We start from the raw sequence: 22,894 nt of genomic DNA, 5'->3' as shown, positions 1-22,894 counted from the left end.
GAGCCACCAGGGAGGGTAACAGAAGAGGAAAGACGGAAAAAAAAAGTAAGAAGCGGGTTTTGACCTGACTTCTAAACGGCTTTCTGTTAATCTCTCGTCCCCCTCTCTCATTTTCCTAATCCCGAGGATGATGGAGTTATAGACAAGGGAATGGTTCCGGAAATGCAGATATGACTCTCAAACCTAGAAATGATCTGGGCGATTTATTTAAAGTTAAACCCTCCTCGTCCTAGGAACCCAGCACAAGTCATATTTAAAGGAGGCCGTGTTTTCTGTCTCATGACATAAACAAACAAACAGTTGCCTCCAAAGATGAAAAACCCGGTTCCGGAGCGCGTTCTTGCTGTCCTCTAAGCTGCAGACTGAGGGCCGATGGAGAGCGCTCACAACCTGTGAAAGTGTCGAAGACTCTCTCAACCCGGTGGCCAATTCCCCACCGGCCAGAACTCTTCTCTACCAGCCCTCATCATTCGTGACTCTGCAAGACGCAGGGACTCAGACGTGTGTGGGAGTGCGTGTGAGGGAGACAGGCGACAGGAGAGTGCGCTTTCCACATGTGGAACCCTGCATCTCCCTGTTTCAGAGCTTGCGCCCGTTCATATGCGTGCAGCGGTTAAATATCTGATCAAAGGTGGAATAGTTATACTCATCAGTTGTATTTTTAATAGGCACGCCTTAAAATAGAAGGTTCATCAATTGAAAGCGTGAAAAGATTCTGAGTATCGTCCCTGTGTCTCTAACCCTTTTCTACTCTTCCCTCCCCCATGTCTACTCCCCCCCCCAAAAAAGGAAAGCTTGCAGCAGATTGTAGAAGGATTTGAGTCTGCAGCTAGAGAGAAGGGGATTAGGGCCAGAGCGGTGCAAGTTAAATTGTGCTGCCTATAAAAAATGGGCGGATTGGTCTCCAGATCCAGAGGCTGGTACCACCTTCCTTTCTAAAATAAAATCTCTCTGGCATGAAGTCACCGCCTATTTCACATCCGGTTTGCCCTGGGACGTATTACTACTGTCTTGGTAAAGAAAAATCTTTTGTTGTATAGCTGCAGATTGGATACTGGGAAGCAAATTTGGGTGTGAAATCTTCAGCAAAGGAGCACGCAGAGTCCATGATGGCTCTGACCGCTCAGAGCGAGTGAGCGAGCGGCAGAGCGAGGACGCCCCTGCGCTGCCGGCGCGCCGGGACTCGCGGACTCGCGCTGGCTCCCAGCTCTCCACGATTTTCTCTCGCAGACTTTTCTCGGGTCTTGAGCCATCCTCTGCCCAGAGGGGGCCCGAGGTAAGTGCGGCATCGGACCGCCACACACAAGCTTTGAACGTGCCTTTTCCTTGCTGGAGGGACAGGAATGCAATAGAAAAAAAGAGAAGGAGGGAACAGGACAAGAGCCTGATCCCACAGCAGGTAGAAAGAACGAATGTTTTTCTTTCAGGGTGAAAACCGCAGCGATCTAGGAGCATTATTATTATTACTATTATTATTTTCTCCGTCTCTCTTCTTTCCCTCTTTCTTAGGCGGATTTGAATGTATTCCGCGGGGTGGGTGGTGACATGTTGTTTTGGTCTTTTTTTGTTTTTTTTGTTTTTTTGTTTTTTGCAAGAGGGAGCTGGGGTGAGGTGGGGAGGGGCGTTGGGTGCATCGTCTAAAGTTAAGACGCTGGGATAGAAAACCTATCTCAATGTTCCATCGTAGGGAAGGCACTCTCTCTTTCTGGCTGCAAAAATGCTTCTTTTCTCCTTTCCAGTGGACGCTGCTGTAATGCCGTCTGGTGTAGGGGTCTCTCTCATTCCGAACACGAAAAACTCAAGTTATCATTTGCTGTGGGTGGCACAGATATGGGTGTTCGGAGTGTGTGTTTGATGGGGCGAGGTTGAAGGTGGAAAGGGGTAAGGAGACAGCTTAGCGTTTCTTTTAAACTATTAGGTTTGCATTTGCAAGAAACTTTCTTACTCAACAACTCAAGTGCCATGATAGGCTTGTTTTTCTCTTTTTAAAATGTCAGAGGAGGACAAAAAGCTATGGTATCTTGCTTTGGGGTTTTGTTTTGTTTCATTTACCCCTTTGGGAATTACCCTTTTTTATAAAGACCAACAAATATTAAAACGGTACGAGAAGTTGTCTTTCCTTCATAACGGATGTTGAAGGTTAATAAAAGGGTGAATTATAATTATGCAATTTAGGTGCAATATTTTAACATAAGGATATTTACCCAATATTTCTTGTCGTATTCAACTCATCTACGTCAAAAGCAGTCACTAAATTAGGGAAAAACTATGAAGCTCACAGTTCCTACCTCTAGGTCTAGACCATTTCACTCTAAACACTTTATGTTTCATTGCTTACATGCCTGTTTGGAATGGTTTTTACTGATATAAATGATCCTGGAGAGTGCGGAAAGCATTTGTGTAGATGTATTTAAAGGCATACCACATTAAACTATAGAGTGCCTAATGAAAAATATGCTTTAAAAGACTTGCAATCCATTAATCACTGACCCAACTAAGGAGTACAGATTCAGGGAAGTGCTAACAAATTTTACCTTGAACATTTCTCATATTATGACTGGAATCAGTTATAGCACATTCAAATAGTGTTACCATGTCTGCTCTTTCACCAGGTAGTGCTCTGATTTTTAAGAAGTAATTACACAAATAGATTATAATTTTAAAAATTCTCTAAGCTTTCCATGCTCCTCCATTCCTCCAACATCCCACTACCAAATCTAAATTCAACAGAGGGTGATTGATTGCACTTTACCTAAGAGGGAAAAAAGATTCCCTTTTTCATGCAAAGCAAAGCACTCCAGCTTCCATCTGTTTGAGATAAAACATTTTCTAGCAGCAACCTGGCAGAACTGAGAGGGCTTAAAAGACATGTGTGGGCATGCTTGTGTGCATTTATGTGAGTGTGGTTTGTATGTGAGAGATCAGCACATGGCTTGACTATAAAGTGTGTCCTTTAGCCTCACAGAAGCATTAGCGAGCATATTTAACAAGGCAATCACAGACAGAGAATTACAAGCATGATTTCGGCATTCAACTGAGTGTTTCCTATGATTTTATTTTTTAAAAAAAAAGATAAATAGCAGTTGCTTCTGAAATCAAGGTGCATCCAGAATCCAAAGATGAATTCAGTCATCAAAGCATATTAACCTACCCCATCACAGCCTCCAAACATGCTCTCCCTGTTGTAGACACCAGCTGAAAATTTTCAGTGCACAGTTCAGTTGTGGGAACTCAAATCAGAAAGGTCAAATTTTTCAGATGATAACAAGAAGAGAGTAATTCAAACTATATTGTAAATATAAAACCTAGAGAAAGAACAACTCACAGTTTTTATGTTGAGCAATATTGTCACCTGAGAGAATTTCAACTTGTATTCTTTTACAGGAGAAATTTAGACACTGATATTTCTGAATGGAGAAATGGAAGTGAAAGTGGAGAATGGATGGTCCAGGTTTCCATTGCTTCCAGTGAGGTGTCATATCCCAGTGAGGTCATTTCCTGACTTCAAAGCGTTTATCTGAACTGCCTCAGTCAGCCCTAGTGGTTATAACCTGATGTTTCTTGCAAGAGACACTGATCTCTACTTGTTCTACTTTTCAGCTGCACAAGCCCGCAATGAAGAAAAGTCCGGGTCTCTCTGACTACATTTGGGGCTGGACCCTCCTTCTGAGCACATTGACTGGAAGAAGGTGGGGACCTTTATTTTAAATCTGCATGAGAATTTCTGTAACTTTTCATTTATTCTTTCAGGGGGAAGAAAATTGTCCTTGGATGAATTCATGACTAAGGGAATTCAAAAAACTTAACTGCAATAAAATTCCAGCTCATAAAGAAGAACAATATGAAAAAATAATCAACTTATTTGCATGTTGGTTAGAATACACTTAACACGCTTTTGTTAAGGAACATATTAATTCAACATTTAATTCTTAAATTGAACTTTTCACTGCTCAGTTGTAACTGAACAAAACATGTGGTTTCCTAATTTACAGAAAAAGTTACCCCAATTAATGTCAGCATACTGTGTGAGTTGATTTTCCAACAAGAAAAGTTCTAACCAGTTGCAAAGATCATAGAGTAACTTCTAACTATGTAGAAGTGGAAAGGTTAGAATAATATTTGTAATTTGAAAGTCATAAGTTTTTATAAATGCATGTGCATTATGTTTTGAAACTTTTATTTATATAACCAATAGAAGTAGAATATACTAGACACATATTTAAGAACGTTAGATAAAACTGAACTTCTCTATTTAAGTTTAACTACTGTGGAGACAAGTTATGAGAAAAAATGTAATAATATGATTAACCATATTCAAAATATTTGCTAATGATCCCATCAAATGTATAGACATATTATACTAGCAAAGATATAAATAACCAAATATTTCAGATTCTCCTTTATCTGCTTTTATATTTTTTTGTGCAGTCCACTCCTGTGGCCCCAAAGAAAGTCTTAGACATATTACAAAAATCTAAGATTCTCCATAATGTAATGAAAAGTGAACCCTTATGAGTTAAGGCAGAGAGATGGAATAGTCTGGAAAGATAAGGACTAAGGAGGATTTTTTAAATTGAGAAGTTGTCTATTTTTATTGTTTGTTATTGTGTATGACCTTTTAAAGCATATGTGTATTGGTAAATAATGACCGCCAGATGAACAGAAAATGCATTACTGCCAGATACTCTTAATCTGAGGAGTTAAATGTTCTTCACCGCTCTTGAAAAATTATATGAAGTGTTGCTATTGTAATGACCTGTAGATGGAGTTAGTGCACAATGTTTTATTATATAGTGGTTCATATGGAATCAAAATCACGTACTGTAACTGACATTTCTCTACAAATTATATATTCAGTTTAGGAAACATTACATTGGCATGAGTGTTTAATAGCAAATAAATAATCTTGATCTTTATCCTAGGGTCATTGTCTGACAATTACATAGTAAATTAGATTTAAAGATGAAGCATAACCTGATTAAGAAAAGCACATAAAAGAAAGATTATCATTCCAATTGGCAGAGCAGAACTGGTTCTCTGGGAGGGAGGGAAAAGTCTCTTTTGGCATTTGTATTCCAACGCAAACAATTGGTGAGTACAACATTTATAAATAAAACCAGGGGGAAAAAAAGCATTTCCTGAATTTGACATAAGCTATGAAAACAAAGAGAATGCAGGTAAAGGTAGTAGATCACCCCATATGTTGGGAATCATATTAACAATCTAGTTTGCTCTGTCATGTCACCCCACCTCATCTTTTTCTCCCTTCTTATTTTAGTGATTCTTCCTTAGACTACTTGGTCAGGCTCTCTTCACAACTCAAAGTGTGTTAGCATTTCTTTTCCACCTTTATCAAGATGACCTTCCAGTATCCTTGAAAGATGCATGCATGGCAGTAGGTTTTGTGACAAGGAGTTTTTATAAATAATTGTATTCAGAAAACTATTTTTGCTTTACTGCTATCATCTGCTAGCAAGACATCCTGGAAGACACAGCACTCGTTGAAAATTCGATTTCAAAAACTAGTAAGATCTTTAATTCTGCCAAAGGAGAGTAAACCCTCAATCTGCACAGTATTAATGTTGAATTTAGGAGAATGGAGAACTGTTTCATAGAGGTACATTTCATATATTTCATATCATGAATAACTTTTAGTTATAATAGCTTATTAAATTAAAATTTTATCAGAAAAGTTTTGCATTTTGCCAGTATAACATTATTTCCCAAACAATAGTGTTTGTTTTTGAATTGATACTTTGATTATATTTCTTGCTTCTGTCAAATCAGTGAACCCTGGTTTCAAATGTTATTATCTTTCTTAGATTGATCAGTAATATAAACACACAAGAGAGATGCCAAAAGCATATTAAATTGAAAGTATGAAAGTGACAGTCTTTTGTGTCAGTTTTTTAGTTTACACTCTATATTCTTTTTTTTTTTTTTTTTTTTGCTCAAGGTCAGAGCTATCATTGAAATATATCAGTAAGTGTGATCCCTCCTAAGACAGAAGACTCTTCTCTCAAAGGATTTTGGAGCTGTCATTCTAATAATTACATAAATATGATTTAAGGAGCATAGATAATAATGTGATTGATGTAATAAATACATAATATGTGAACTGCAGTCATTATGTGGTCAAAATTGAAAGACTAGTAATGATTGGTAAGGGATAAAAACTGGACCTTCACATAGAAAGACTTAAATAGGAACAATTACTCTGATATAGAAGAATGAAAATAAAGTTTTAGACTAAAAGTTAAAGAAAGCTGGATTCTAGTTCAAACTCTACAAATGGCTGTGTTTTCTTAAAACACTAATCCTACATTAGTTTAGTAAAACCATAAATTAAGAATACTGGACCATATCTTTTCCAAGGTATCTTTTACTTCTAAGACCAGAAATGACAAAATTCAATTAATTAGAGGTTTGAATAGACAAATTATAAAAATTAGTTCATAAACCTTAAGAGAATGGAAATTACACACTGATGTGAACATGTAATTATCCTCAGAAACAAGTTTTATCTATTTTTCTCATCTAAATACCAGAAAGAACATCAAAAACACAAAACATAGGTATATATGAAGTGGATAAAGGGACGGTTGTTGGTAGGTGAAATCTTAGGATTATGCTACGTGTTAAATTAAATGAAAACAAAGCTATTAAGTATTTTGGTAGCTCAGAAATACATTTTTTTTTAATTTGGGAAGAAGTTTCCCAGATTTAGGTTTTTTACTAAAGTACATTAATGTTCTTGCTTGCCCAGAGAAAACATTCATTACAACATTGTATACACGCTGAGAATTATAAATGTAAAGAGACAACTCATTTCCTGTAATTTTCCTTCCATAGTTAGAAATATTAGAATAAAGAGCATATCATCTATGAGAACAAATATGAGAAAATGGTAAGAATTAAACTATGACTTTTTTTTTTTACTTTACCAGAAGAAATTTTCAAATTAAGATTCAATAGAAAGGAAGTTGGAAAATTGCGGAAGGTTTTATTTGGAAAAAGGTTTTAGTAGAAATGTATAATTTAGATATTGCCTCCCTTTACTTTTTTTTTCAGCTATGGACAACCCTCATTACAAGATGAACTTAAAGACAACACCACTGTCTTCACTAGGATTTTGGACCGACTCCTAGATGGTTATGACAATCGCCTGAGACCAGGATTGGGAGGTGGGTAGCATTATTGTGTTTTTATTTTACAGAACAATATTGAACATTTACTATTAAAGTATTGCTTCCCTCTACATGTTAAAGTAATAAGAATGGAAGCATGTAGTGTAATGACATCCTATTTTTAGTATATTGCTCAACATTAATCCAATTTTCCACGGTCATCCCATGCACATACCCATACGTAGTAGAAGCAAGATTCAAACTTCTCATAATGTCATGAAATAAATGTTACATTTACTTGACAATCAATCTTTTCCATGTATGATTTGATTTTACGAAGGAAAAAGGGGGGTAATATTATCTCTTCCAGCCCAAATACTGCATCTCTGTTTCATTAGGCATAGCTATGTTTGCATTGAATTCAAGTAGAATATCTCTGAATCTATTACTCTAAACATTTATTTTGGAATATTACATATTGATCCACTATTTTGTGTTAGATTACCCCCACCTCTAGGATAAAAGGTGAATGAGATAGATGATAGTGTGTTTTTTTTTTTTGATTGTGAATTTAAAATTAAACCCTAATTTTCTATAGTTAAAATGTATTTTTTTTTTTTTTTGTATGTCAGTTCATTGGTTTTACTAATGAATTTCTACTCAGGGAGAAGTTAGCACTTAATAATACAGTATTTATAACAATAAGAGTAAATAGTGCAAGGCATTACACACTTGTTTAAATAATCCTTGAGTAAGATAATCAACCTATCTTATTTAGTTAAACAAAGACTAATGAAGCCAAAACAAAATATTGATCTCAGAGTAAAACAAGTGAAGCAAGGAAATAAATTATTGTTCAAAGTCACATAGGAAACCAAGGATAGAATCTATGACTCCCAACTATAACTTATGCTGCACTTTCTCCAGAGCATTTGTTGAAACTATTTAATAGCAATATTTAAATTACAATGAAATAACAATATTAAGAAATTTATCTCTTCTTCATCTAGACAGCAAAGTTATGCAAAGAATAAGAAGGTTAAGAATTCAATTTTTGATTTTAAAACAGAATGGTAACATGGATTTAGAGTCTTCCTGTTAATACTCTGGGCAGTGTAATGACACAGATATGGATCATAGGTCTGTTTTGAGGCTGCCAAATGTCATTAGTGTCTCAGAGGTTTAAGGGAAACTCCCTTATCGAAGACATGACTCAGATATATGTCAAAGGTCTTACCAGGTGTCCTTTCCTATCAATCTCAAGCATTCGTTCTAGGACACACTATACAAATTCCTCCAGGTTTGTATTCCACTTGGTTTCCTTTTACTAAGTTCTTTGAAAAAATATTAAGGAACAAAATGCATTGGTCACAAAATGGAGTGCATAAATGTGTATGTGATGTATTAATATAAGGTCTGTGTATATCTAAACCTCTGGAGTGGTTTCAGGAAAATTGTTCTTGGTTCATAAAATTTGAAATAAATTACAAAGACTGCAGGTAGGGGAGGAACGTACAAAAAGAAGAATTTCAGGACAGTGGTAATAACTTTTAAAAAGAAGACTTTTAAAGTACTAATGGGCATGCATCTGATTTCTTTACTTATTCTTCTTCCTTCTCCATGATATCAATCCTTAGAAAATCAGCAGAATTGTATAACACATCTAGAAAATCTTATCTTCATCCTAGTTTAGGAAATCCCATTTAATACTTTACCTTGTGAATGTGAGTACCCTCTATAAGTTCTGTGCATAGTTTTCAGTTTGTTAAACAATTTGACACACACACACACACACACACACCCCTTCTTTAATAATCAGCTGTTTGGTCGTATTGTTATTTGGAGTACAAATAACAAGTCCATGACTGCTCATTTACATTTAATTATGTGTAATAACTCTTTAATGAATGTATATATTAACTCTTTAATCAAATATTGTGTAAGCAGGAAGCATTTCACCTACTCCTCATATGCATACCTACGTCTTGGAGAGCCACAGACCTTGAGGATGTATAATATAGACTAAGAATGGGTCGAAAAGCTAATTTTCAAGACTCAAGATAATGGTGGATTTATTAACAGAAACAACTACATTAATTCAGGCTGCAGTTTTGGTGGAATCTACTTTATTACCTACTTAATCCCTCAAAATAACAAAAATAGATATTTAAAGAACAGAAATAGTAGTTGGCTAAATATAGACAGGATATATTCTTTTTAATTGAAATGGATATAATATGCTACAGTAATAGAGAATTCAAGGGCTCAGGAAAATCAAAGAGAATGGATATGCTTTAATTTTTGCTAAAGATGATTTTTCTGATATTTATGATTTCTGGAAACAGTGATTTTGAGATTATGATAGACATGAAAACAAATTAAAAAGTAGCCCAAATAGTTTCCTCTATTTCTATTTTATGTATCATCCTGGAGCATACTGCAATTAAATCTGATGGATTTGAGATTTATGAAAAAACTTTAATACTAACTAAATGTTTGTCATTTTTTTGGCATGCTTTTTCAGTCTTAAGGGATATAATGGCATGTGTTTATTACATATATAGCATGTGTTTACTACATATATCTCCAGAATCATTAACACGTTTAAATACATTTTGAGAATGTTTATCTGTCTTCAGAAAACATCTTAAATATTAAGCACAGATTTTAGATGTTTTATAAAACATAATCAGCTACAGAATAGAGAAAAATGTTAACACCATGATTTTTAGATGCTATAAACTGAAATTATCTAATATATATATTTCTGCAAAATTATTTAATTTTATTTCTTTATCATAGATTTCTGGTAAGCTAAGTATGACATGCATTCTAGTAGCTCTCCATTATAAAAATGGATTTTTTTACATGATCCATTTGCTTTCAGATGTTAAAAACTATGTAGAGGCAATACGTGAAAGATTATCATTAGCTTATAAGGCGGTAAAAATTTCCTCTTAGAAGGTTCATGATCACAGCTGGGATAATCTTCTCTCGCAAGAGATAGGAGCCCACTCTCTTCTTTATTGTGATAAAAGTCTGGTTTTATAAAAATAACAACATTGTGCAGAAGGCAGGGATATTTTGTTCTGAATGTCTTGAGAAAATATAGAAATGTGATAAGCTAAGACTTGAGACTAATGTAAGAAACTCTTGTACATGCAGATTCATCATGACCTGTTTTTCAGAAACACACACAGCATCCAAAAGTGTAACATTATTCTTTGGAGATGTACACCCTGGATCCAATAACTAAGAAAACAGATATATAACATGGTTCATCCAGATGATAGGAATCAGTTGCAGATATTGTAACACTATTTAAAAAGGCTATCTTTTCAGGGTCAAGAGCAATCCTGAGAAAGTAGAAAGAAAAGGGCAACATAAAGAGAGATATCCTGGAAGACACTTATCTTTTTAAATGAGATAAAAGAACTAAAAAGGATAGACTGTGTGGAATTCTAATAATATACTCTATTCAGGGATGTAAACAGAAAAATATGTTGGCAAGTTCATATTTTAAGTATAAAATTAATGAAGAAACCTTTAAATAGACTTGAATTGAAATAGTCAGTACTCAGAAAATACAAATCGAAACTGTCAGTGATTGTTGGATTCATTCTCATTTAATATCTCTTTCTTTGAGGGCAAGATGTGGAGGGCTGGTTCTTCCTTGCAACCAGGGCCTGAAGAATTTGAAAAGCTCTTGCCTAAAGCATGGTCACTAGAGAAGAATAAGATGGTTGAGGGAGGGGAGGAGGTAAAATCCAGAAAAAAAAAAAAGTGGCAAGAGAAGAAAGAAAAGGTTACAGAAGAAAGGAGAGCAAAAGAGGGTATTGAAAATAAGGAGAAAGAACAGAGAAAAGTGAGAGGGCTGGAGAAGGCGAAGGAGAGCAACTTAGAGAAAATGGAAAAGGCAGCTGTGGTAGGAGGATGGGTAGGCTCGGGTGTTCCTTGGTTAATCAAGATTCCTCTTTTCGTTTTAAATCAAGACCAAACCAACCACCTTCTGAGAAAATCCATTTCCTCAAGGTTTCTCCTTATTGACTCTGAATCTAATAAACGAAAGAAGCCTGAATTTTCTCCAACTTCCTAAAAAATTAAATGATGCTCCCCCTGAATTGCACCTATCTGGGTAAAATTTCAGCCACCATCATTTTGGCTTTCCCTGCACTCTGGGAGAGGGAGTAAGAAAAATCCAGAAACATAGATCCAAAACTACATTCTGAAGAAAGTTTTCAGATTTTTAAGAAGTAATGCCCTTCCAGTGACATCTTTCCCTTCCGTTCTGCCACACCATATATACAGGCTACATCTCTCTTTCTTTTGAAAGAGTGCATGTGTGTACTCATCATGTGACAAACCCAGATGGATGGGGGGAGAAGTAAATAAGTAAACAGGTAGGTAGGAATGTAGGTAGAGAATGGGCTTTATTCCTACTAGATGCTTAACACATTTAGTTAAGATTTTCTTCTTTCTCCTAGAAGTGTTATAGAATTGGGGGGAATTTTTTTGTTTGTTTTAGATTTTACTTAATTGAAGCTATCAGTTAGGTGAGTATTTGTGACTGGAATGTAGCTGGGATTTTTCTCTCAAGGTATTTTAGCAAGACATACTATTTAACAAACAATCTATGCTTCAAAGCAGACTTACTCCTTATCTTCTTAATTTTCCCAATTTTTGATTTTTTATGCCTGTATGAGACCTTTTAGACTTCATTTAGCCCAATTATTGCCAGAAATCTTAGCTTTAAGATATAAGCATCTCCAACAAGGCAAGGAGACTGGGTTGGATATGAGTGCTACTGGCAAGGCGGTACGGGCTCCTTGGGGAATTAGCTTGGGATATTGGGTTATGTTTCTTTAGGTCAAAATAAGTAAAGGTGGGAAACTAAGAGTGTTCTGGAGAAAAAAAATCAGATTAACTTGTGAAATTTTGTGCAACTCTAAACTTTAGGTGACTAGACTTTGTTCTATCTCCAGATGATACCTGATATTCATGTGATCTTTTATTATGTTTTTGTATCCTGTGTGATGTTGAGATCAGAGGCAACCATTTTATTCATGTTCACCTAACTTAAAACACACATTTTGTATTTATATTAAAAAGCCAGAATTTCTAAAATTTACAGGGCAAGATATCTGTGTCACAATGTGTTCGCCTTCAATAAAATAAAAAGATTCTAAATTACTGACAATACCCCCACCCAAATTTAAAAAGGTTAGATTTATCCAATATTTTTTTATTGTTGTTGTTACATTTTCTTTACCAGATAATGGCTTTTCGTATCAGCTTTTGAAATTCTACTCTGGAACTCTTCTTTTTGAATTTTCTATAGGTGTATCTGGTGCTTTTAATGCAAGGTGTGGAGCAGATGCTCAGACTTTGGCATAATGCAATCTATTTCCACTGAAATACTATATCTAGACATTCTATAATTCAGTTGAATTTTAGAGAAAAAGCAGTTACCAAAAACCCAAGAGGAATTGTTAAAATGAACAGAGAACACCTTTTAACCTTTACTGGCTGAGAAATCCAGTCAGCTCATGAAGCCAGCTCATCTAATGAATCCAACTGAGATGCCCAGAGGAATGTTCTAGCATATTTAGAAACTTTCTCCTTCCATCTTTTCCTATTGTATATAAATCATCTTGCCAAGCATTTCCTAAGATAAAATGTAGCCACTGAGATTTTGCTGAAGTTATAAAGGCCAAATTATTAGTAAACAGCTGCAGTTTATATTTTGTGCAGTTACTTTTGGACTTTTTATATAGTTTCCATTTCCTATCTTGATTCTAGAACCAATGTGAAATATTAAAAAATATACATATATATTTTTTCTGTATATGATTTTTTTTTGCAGCCTGAACTTGAGTTCTTTATTTGAAAAAGAGTGTTTGTAATGTTTCTGAGGTAAGAATCTCATTGTTAATAGTCATGGACTCTGCCATTTTGAAAAACTTAAAACCGAGTCCTAAGTGGATGCCATATCCCTCCATAATATATATATAATATATAATGATATTATATTATTATTCTCATATAATTAAAATTCAATAATAGGAACAGAAAGTAGGATACCTTAAAGCTACTGCAGGTTAGGCAATTTTGATCAAGACTTCTACAGACCAAAAGAAACCTATTCCTCCAACACAGCAATCACATTCTTCTCTACAGCTTTGCTCTCTCCCAATAGAAAATGCCATGATATAAGGAGGGAAGGAGGCAAATTCTCAATCGAGATGAAATAAATGTCTCCTGTAATAAACTTTACCTTTTTTTCCCTGGGAGATTCTTGTATCATCTGAGTTCTTGGAATCTGAAAACACAAAGGACCAGGAATTGGTTAGACACCTCGAAATGTGATTTTCTACCCCATATCCAGGTTTAGTAGCTGAATATCACCAACATTAAGTTGCTCTACGTTATCAGGGAGGGGAAAATTGCCAACTATTCTAAAGAATTAAGGGAATGGAAATGAAGGACAAGGAGCAAAAAATGTTGCTCCAGGCAGACTGGCAGGGAGCTGAGACATTGTCCCATCCAGGAGTATAAACTGATGGTTATGTAGGGAGCTCAGGATATTTTCAATTTCCAAACAGGACCATTTCAAAGCAGGGTTTTAAGAAATACTTTATTATGATGACTAATGTTAGCCAATTCATTCTCCATATAGTGACTGCCTCTGTGAATTAATAGAAGCAAAGTAGCTTGAAGGAGGCAATAAACCTCCTTCATAAGTTCTGAGTACACGGAACTGGGCCCAGTGAATATTATTCTGAGTTCCTCAATAGACAGCATTTCCAGTGAAAATAGGGCCAATGCCATATTAAATAAATTGTTGTAATAGGGATTCCTAAGAAAACACCACCTACCATTCTTCACTATTGATTCCCTCTTCCATTATTTTTAAAATTACAGTCACTCTTAAAATCCACCCTTCACACATCAGCTGTCCTCTTAAACTGCAAGTAACATTCCTTCACTTCATTACCCAAAGACTTCTTATTGCATTAGAACAAAGGTCAGCTGCTTCTATAAGAAGCTCTTTAGGTGTGGCCCCTCTTTCCTCTAGAGTGTCATCTTGTACCGTGATCATCAGGATCACCAAGCTCCAGATGTACTGGACTTTCTGTTTCTTAAGTCAAGCGCATCTATTCTCACCTCAGATCTTTGCCTTATTCTTTCCTCTCCCTGAAATGTCTTTCCCTGTCTCTGTTCATCCTTGAATTTTTCTCACCTTTTAGGTTGCAGTTCAAATGTCATCTCTTCAAAGACACTCTTTCAGAACATTTATAATGATCTGACATTAACTAGTATAGTTTGTGCATATGTGTTCGTACACAACTACGTATGTAATTCTTCCTATCTATCTATCTATCTACCTACCTATCTATGTTTCTAACCTATTTACCTAAAATATGTTTTACCTAAGATTGTGAGATATGCTACAGAAGAAAAGGAGCAATTGTACTTTTGCTCACCAATGTATCAATATTACTATTACCTAGAACAGTGCCTTCCTGGCACATAGAAAATGCTCAGTAAACATTTGTTGACTAAATTAATGTACCCAGTAAATACATCTCAAAGTGTTTTTCGCATTACAATCTTATTTGACCCTCACTCTAATGCAATGGAGTTGGCTTTGCGGGTATTATTTCTTCATTGAAGAAGTGATGAAACAGTCTCAGGGACATTAAAGGATTGTACCTAAAGTCACACAGCTTGTTCTCTAGGAAAATCAGAGTTAAAATCCAAGTGTTTTGACTCTTAATCCAATGTGCTTATTACTCACTATACTGCACTGCTTTTCTCATTTCTGCCTCAAGCACTAATCATCTTTTTGAATTATCACTTCAAAACATCTGTTACTTCAATACTTATCAGCAGGATATCAACATTGTAGGAAATCCCCAGTAAAAACAGATTTACTGCTGTCTAGCTGTTATAGAGGGATATAATATAGTGTGTATATATATGTATACATATATGTGTGTTTGTGTACATATATGTGTGTGTGCTCATATATGTTATATAAATTATATATATATATGTTGTATGTAAAACATGTCTTTGAAGAGTGTGCTTGTTCAAAGACTGATTTTAATTAATTTATCATCATAAACTTCATTTACATTGATGTACTATCTTAAGATATTCTTAGTCACTGCAATAACAACCATCATCATCATAATCTCATTTTATATAATTCCATTCTATCTTTATCCTTTGAAAACTTGAACATGTGTATTCAGTTATACTAATTTGGAAGAATCTTGATTTTTTTACATTGGACAGAGAAGGATTATTGTGATGAAAATATTTGATTGAAAAAAATTATTTGCTGATTAATCTACTCTCTGAACATTTCTTCCAACTGAGTTATTTTAATTGATTTCCACTTGCATACAATTTCCTCATTACATAAGAGGTTCATTCATGTTTAACTTTGGCTAGGTGTATAATCTTCCTAGCTGAACTTCATCAGAAGTTCCTGACTCATGCTGTATGCTCTTAAATAGAATATATCGAAGCATAAAAATATTTTGACTTTCCCTCATGTGACCCATAGAAAGGCCTTGAGTACTTTATAGGTATTTCTAATAACACTTCAGAGTCTAATGCTAAGTCAATAAAGTCTAGTATTAGAGCAGGTGATTTAAATTCTGTTTCAATGTTCCTTAAATAATAAATTATATATGTATATTATATATATATATCCCCCTACAACAGGGATTTCATGTTGGCGGGGGGGATGACAAAGTTTTTCTGGAATTGGGAAAAAATAAGTTTCCTCAGCAATTGCCCTAGCTCTCAGCCAAAGCACATAGGTATGAGCTCATCTTCCATTTAAGCCTGGTACACCTGAAGAGCACTTGATTTCAAACCACCATTTCTTTGTCAAAAAAGCAAGTTAACCATGCCTCTATTTACAGTTTGGTTGAAGTTGATTCACAACAACCCTCTATCTTGAACCTTTGCACTCCAGATTATAAACTTTCTATCTTAAAGCAGAACGACTTCACATGCCACTCACGGACTCCCTGGTGAGCTGGAGTGAAAGACACACTTTGGTCAAAGGATCCTATTCCTTGTCTCTGAGACTGTACTCAACTGAGTGAGAATGTGGTTTGAGGATAATCATTAAGTATATATTTGAATAGAAAAAAATATGTAAGGGAATACATCAAGATATTAACAGTGGATTTATGTGGAAGGTGGTATTTCAGGGAATTTAAATTTTTAAAAATATTTTTCTGAAGTTTCTGAACTTATACTACGAACTTTTAAAATTTTTTATAAACAACATAATATGTTATATGGGCCTCATGCTTACCCTAAAGCTTTTGCAATGTTTTAGAGTAGCATTCCCAAGTAAGTTTGGGAAACACAGGGGTAGATGATGTTGACCACATTTATTTAAAACATGGTTTCTTAGAGACATTAGCATGCTAATGTCCAAGACAAATCTTTCGGAGGCATACATAATAAGCAGAGTTTTACAGCAATGGAAACTTCTTGCTCCACTGCATACTTACTAACAGCTGATGACAAATCAAAGAAAACTGTTTGGATATGTGACAAGGGAAATATATTAGAAGGGAAAATATAGAAAGTGAGTGTTCTCCTCTTCTGATTATCTTACCCCCACAAGTTAAAGATGGAATCATCTGCTAACAATCTAAAATCAGCAGAGGGAAATAGTCCATATATTTGGCAAGTGGATAGCTCACTTCTTCAGAGCATTTTATCATGCTAGATAAAACAGATTTGTGGTGTGTATGTGTCAATCACAATCTCCCAATTTGTCCCTCCCCCACCTTACCCCCTGGTAACCATAAGTTTGTTTTCTACATCTGTAACTCTATTTCTGTTTTGTAAATAAGTTTGTTTGTACCCTATTTTTTAGATTCCACATATAGGTGATATATGGTATTTGTCTTTTTCTGTCTGACTTACTTCACTCAGTATGACAATCTGTAGGTCCATCCATGTTGCTGCAAATGGCATTATTTCATTCTTTTCATGGCTGAGTAATATTCCATTGTATATATGTACCACATCTTCTTTATCCACTCCTCTATTGATGGACATTTATGTTGCTTCCATGTCCTGGCTATTATAAATAGTGCTGCTATGAACATTGGGGTGCATGTATATTTTTGAATTATGGATTTCTCTGCTGGATCATATGGTAGCTCTATTTTTAGTTTTTTAAGGAACCTCCATACTGTTCTCCATAGTGGCTGTACCAATTTACATTCCCACCAACAGTGTAGGAGGGTTCCCTTTTCTTCACACCCTCTCCAGCATTTAAAAAAAAAAAAAAGAAAAGATTGGTTGCCCCTAAAACATCTGGTAAGCCAAGTTTTGTAAAGCTAGCTACCTTGGGGAGTTACCTTAAAGTGCAGAAATTATACGCTCCTTACACCCCCGAAATGGATAATAGTGATAAAGGAGTCCAAGAGAACCATCCCGCACCACCAAGCACTTGCAAGTGTGCAAACTGAGATTCGTGTATATTTCCCAAATGATTATGCATTTAATGACAGATCTCTGCCGTAAAAATAAAAATGAAAGAAAGGACATAATTTTAATTCCATAAGTGTCACTCAAATCTGTAAGATATTCACCATAAATCTTATAGTTTATAATCTGGAGAGAACCAAAACTCAAACTTGGGAACAAAATGAGGTTTTTTGCTTGATCTAGAAGGGGAAATCTTGAAAGAGAAAGATGAAAGTGAGCTCAATTAATAAGATAGATTCTAGCTTTTGTGACTAGATAGCATATATTTTCTTTTCATTATGGTTTTTAATTGAAAGTCATTCCTGACATTCTAATAAAGTGTGAGCTCTTGATGGAGTCTTAAGAAATAACAGATATTTAAACTAAGAAAAGAATCAGTCTAGTAAAAAAAATATATATATATGGAAAGAGAGTGTGCAGTAGAGAGATGTATACACTGGGGAAGTGACTGCTGGAAGGGGTGAGAAGGGGGACTGGTATGAGAGGCAAGTGGTTATTACAGCTGAGACTTATTGCTGACAGCTGCTCTTCTTAAGCGACGCAGTTGCTGCAGGATGTTGGATGTTAAAGCTGAGGTTGGAAATGAGTTCTAAAAACATATCTCTATTCTCTTTGTCTCAAACTACCTCCTCTATTTTGAAGCGTTAAACAGTAAACCCCACATAACTATTTTGTCAGGGGGCTCATTTAAGCATTTTGGAGCCAGTCAAACTGTTGGGGGGGAAATGGCCTAAAAATATTAGATTGGTTATTGAGGCGACTATCTCCACCTCAAAATTATTATATCATTTGTTGAGCCAAATTTATATTGAAAGTATTAACTGTTTACAAGTGAATTGCTAAGGGATAAAAGTTTTGATTTTCAAAAGAATTCTTATTGCATGTATTGGATCACCTTTTTAATGTCCTATACCAAAGATACAAATGTCCTGATAAATGAAATGAATTGCTTAAAATACTGGACTGTTATATCTCAGAGCTAAAGTTGAAAATTACGGAGTCATCTTTTTTCATTTTCACCTCTTAACAAAGTGTTTCCTTTTATACAGGCAAAATTTTTTTCTTTTTTTTTTTTTGGTGAGTGACTGTATTTCCTTGAAAATATCTGTGTTGAGTTGTCACCAAACTATAATACATATGTTTTATTGGTTGAAATATATGCCTCAGAGACCAATAACATAAAATCACATTGAGCTTGAAATGGAATCTATTAAATGAACTTTTGCTGTACCGTAATATGTTCTTCTCATCCTCAAAATTGAAGAAACTTATATAGGTTGTCAGATTTTTTTTTCCCAGGGAGTAATTTGGATAATTAAGTTATGATTTAGTGCCAGAAAGCAATCATTTATAAAACATACCCTTGAGTCCTTAAACAGTTAATAAAGCTCACTACAGTACACTATATACTTCCCAAGAGTAGCCGAAGTACCTGGAGCATCTGGAGAGCTGTATAAGACTATTTAAGCTCAAACCATATCCATACGCTAACATATTTTTATTATAATATGAAATGGCTTGGTATCATTCAGGAAAGTGTGTCCATTCTTAAAGAATTCATTAAGCATCATCTGACCTCTCCATAAAATCCGTCTCCCAAAGTGGCATATTTAGGCTCCGTTTTTCCATTGAAAGATATTCACTGTGAAATTTCATGTGTAAGCAGTAAATTATCAGGACTACACAGTGGACTAATTTTAGAAATAGCTAATCAAAGCCTATAAATTTCCCATTTGGGTGTGAGTTTGTGGTGGTGAGATCTAATAAGGGCTGTTGATAGACGTTCACTGTCCCAATTTCCTGCTTCATCAGAGCGTGTAACTGAAGTGAAGACTGACATCTTCGTCACCAGTTTCGGACCCGTTTCAGACCATGATATGGTAAGTGACTGCATTTTTGGTTTTTCTGGGGTATTTTCTAAATTTAACTTTTGAAAGAAAAAATATAGATTAGGTATTTAGGAAGCAGCTCGCGATGCCTTGGCTATATCTTTGTGTCTCTCTGTGTGCATAATATGTAACATGTAATACATATAATATTTATGTAATAGAAAATACCCATTTACTTTCCAGACCAGGCCTATTTATGGTTATCAACCACTGCAGTCTTCTTTTGTTCCATCCTGAAATTATTCCTTTGCCTTGGTTTATGTTCTGCGAGACAAGTACTGTGAATTACCTTATATTTTAGTTAGGAGGACATACTGATTGAAGGATGCTAGGTTTCTGGCTAGCCAGAGCTATTATAAAACAGCCATAAACACTGCAATTGCTGAATTATTTTTGGTTAAAAAGGAGAAATGTGTTTAAAAGCTGAGTGAATACTTGACCAGAATTAGACAGAGAATGAAATAACACCTGTGGGAAAGGTTCAGCTTCATTGCAAAAGGCAATCGTTAAATTATTACCAAGAGTGAGAATAAAATGAATACATACCTGTTCTCTCTTTTCCCAACCCAAATGAACTAACATGAATTTCTCTTCTGTCTGATGGGAGCTGGTAAATCCGTAGAGCTCTGCAGATATTGTATAATATTTCTGAACTCATAACAGCCAAGCTCCTGTATAAGCAAAAAATCATAAAGAGGCCATGAAGATACATCGTTATGGATATTTTGAAGATATATTAATTAAATACTATTTTTGAAATGCCTTTTTGTTGATACCACCTTAACATTAAAGTCTTCTGATTTCATAGTAGCTCAGATGATTCAGAATAAAAGTTACAGAAAATATCAATTTAGACCAGCATTTCCCAAAGGGTGGAAATTCACAGGGCACCCAGCTTGGCAGGGTTAAAGCTCTGACCAGCCCTGAGGTAAGGTAAACTGTTTAACTGCATTTAATCTAGTGTGTTCCAATCATATTTGTCCAAAACCCTTTCCTTCAAGTGATACTTGTTGACATTCTGTGAGTCATACATTGGGAAATGCTGGCTTAGGATAAGAGAGGTTATGAAATGCACCAACTGTACAAATTAGAGTCAGTGGAGCATACGAGAGACAGCAGAGTGCTAGGTAAGAAGACAGATCTCTGAACCAGAATGCCTGGGTTTATAATCCCAGCTCCTCCATTTACAAGAGCGTATCCTTGGGGAAGTTGCTTAATATGTCTCTGCCTCAATTTCTTCATATGTAAAATGGGAGTAATAATAATAATACTTCATGGGGTTATCACAAGTATTAAACAAATTAATACATGAAAAGCACTTAAAAATCATTGGCGTATCATGAGCACTCAACAAATGTCAGCCATTATTACTATGTAAGAAATAGAAATATAAAAGTTAGCCATAATTGTGGATTTATTCCTCTGGCAATTCATTTTGTTATTGTGGTCAGTCTGTAGACCACTTTATTGAAATACTGTGTGATACAATTATTTTTGCTAAATTGATTGCGGTCTGAGGACCTATTGTGATTCTCCCATATTGGAACTCAGTCTTCCCACCACCCTACTCTCTCATGCTACTTTTCTAATCAAGAACATTTAATAGATCCTAGTCAAGTTTAAGGTCAAATTTAAACTCCTCTTCCTGTATCCCATACAATCCATACACGATTTACCACTAGACCTCACTTGTTCCCAATATTTACTATTTAGTCATTTACGTTAGTACTACTTTCTGTGAGGCATAACACTGGGGGTTAGCAGGATTGGCTCTAGGATTCAGGCTGGCTGAATTCAAATTCATCACTAACAGCAGCATGACCTTGGGCAAATCAGTTAAGGTTGTAAGGCTCAAAGTCTCTAAAGTGGGTATATTATTATAATTACCTATCCTTGTAAGACTGTTAGGAATTTTAAATGAGATATGTAAATAATGGTCTATTGATGGTGCTCAATAAATAGTAGCTATTATTATTTTGCCTCTGAACCCTTTATCATGCCATGCACTCTTTGTGGAAATTTCCTCTATTCTCCACCCATCTAAATTCTGTATTTCCACAAAAGCCCTAATCAGGACCCAAATGTTTGATGAAAACTTTTTTTTTAATTAATCCAATAAGAAGTTAACTTTTCCTTTCTGCATTATAATCACATTTATTGACTGTAAAGTACAATTTAGCTTTTGCACACTGCTTTGTAAAGTTATTTATCTTACATAAATATCTTATTTTCCTAAAGTGATGCCAAAAAACATAAAGGCACTCTTGTTTTGCATCACTCACAGTAACAGTGCATTGCTGTTTTACAGTAAGTGTTGAATTTCTACTTATTTGGTGAAAGGCTTAGGAGTCTATATTATCTTTTAAAAATTAAGGTCTTCTGAAACTCAGTAAATAACACCCTCTTTCTTACCTGAATCCTGAACCTTTTGAGAAATAAGGGCACAGTGTAAGGGATATGGAAAATGAGAACATCATCTTTATTACTAATAATGATGGTATTGCAAAAGGTGGCTTCTATCTGCAGACAAGTGAGCTTCCAGAGAGTAAACATCAGTCAGATTAACCCACCCCATCAGCAGGCAGTGTTGGCTTCCCTCTGCGAGGGTGTAGACTGTCCATGTAAAACTTCTAGCATAGAGGAACACAGCTGCATTTGTGAGTCTAATGGACAGCCAGCATCCAAAATGCAGAAGACAAGAGGAAGAGGCTGAGATAGGCAAGATTGATTTCTCCTTCCAAATTCTGTCGAATTAAATTATTCCTCCTCTCTCCCCTCCCCAAATAGAAGAGTGTGAGATAAAGAAGAACTTTTGGAAGTTTTACACTGGTGAAGCTCTCTTCTCATAGATGGAAACACTGAGAGAGGGGATGAAGCATTACAAAGAGCACGTACTGATAATGATATTACTCCTAATAATAATAATAAATAACTTTTCTCTCTCTATCTCTGGCACCTAGCATGATGTCTCACAAAGAGTAGATGCTTGATAGAAGTTGTTAGGGACAGTGCCCAAATAAAGCCACATGCAATCAAAAAGTTTTCTCTTAAAAATATTTGGCATACCTTTGAGTTATTGGTTCAGATTAAGTATGATCTTAGGAACCAATGATGTCTTTTGTCTTAGAGAAAAGATGCACTCTAGGATTTTGGATACACCATTAACCCTAAGATTATCATGAATTACTTTTTATTTACGGCCTTTGATCAAATATCAGGTAGGAAGAAGGGAACAGAGTCTAAACCAGTGATACTGTTTTGCCAAAAACTCTTGAACAAGACAATATTTGAATTGTTCTATCAAGGGATCAAATTAGCCATAGGTCTGCAACTGGTTTCCTAAGT

At 35.2% G+C, this 22,894-nt stretch overlaps 1 protein-coding gene across 2 annotated transcripts in view; it reads left to right on the top strand.

Annotated features, from left to right (window-relative positions):
• Nucleotides 1–567: 567 nt before the first annotated feature.
• GABRA1 (gamma-aminobutyric acid type A receptor subunit alpha1) overlaps nt 568–22,894 on the top strand; it is a 59,397-nt gene continuing 37,070 nt past the window's right edge. The window contains exons 1-5 of one of the 2 annotated variants that reach the window (XM_036848863.1): nt 568–631; nt 1,041–1,276; nt 3,601–3,689; nt 7,072–7,184; nt 19,473–19,540. In XM_036848863.1, coding sequence (XP_036704758.1) covers nt 601–631; nt 1,041–1,276; nt 3,601–3,689; nt 7,072–7,184; nt 19,473–19,540 — 537 coding nt within the window. In that variant the 5' untranslated portion in view covers nt 568–600. The other variant, XM_036848864.1, reaches the window with a different exon arrangement.

Source organism: Balaenoptera musculus, chromosome 3 (assembly GCF_009873245.2).
Source record: "Balaenoptera musculus isolate JJ_BM4_2016_0621 chromosome 3, mBalMus1.pri.v3, whole genome shotgun sequence".
In the NCBI taxonomy this organism is placed as follows: domain Eukaryota; kingdom Metazoa; phylum Chordata; class Mammalia; order Artiodactyla; family Balaenopteridae; genus Balaenoptera; species Balaenoptera musculus.
This window is presented reverse-complemented; position numbering and strand designations above follow the sequence as displayed.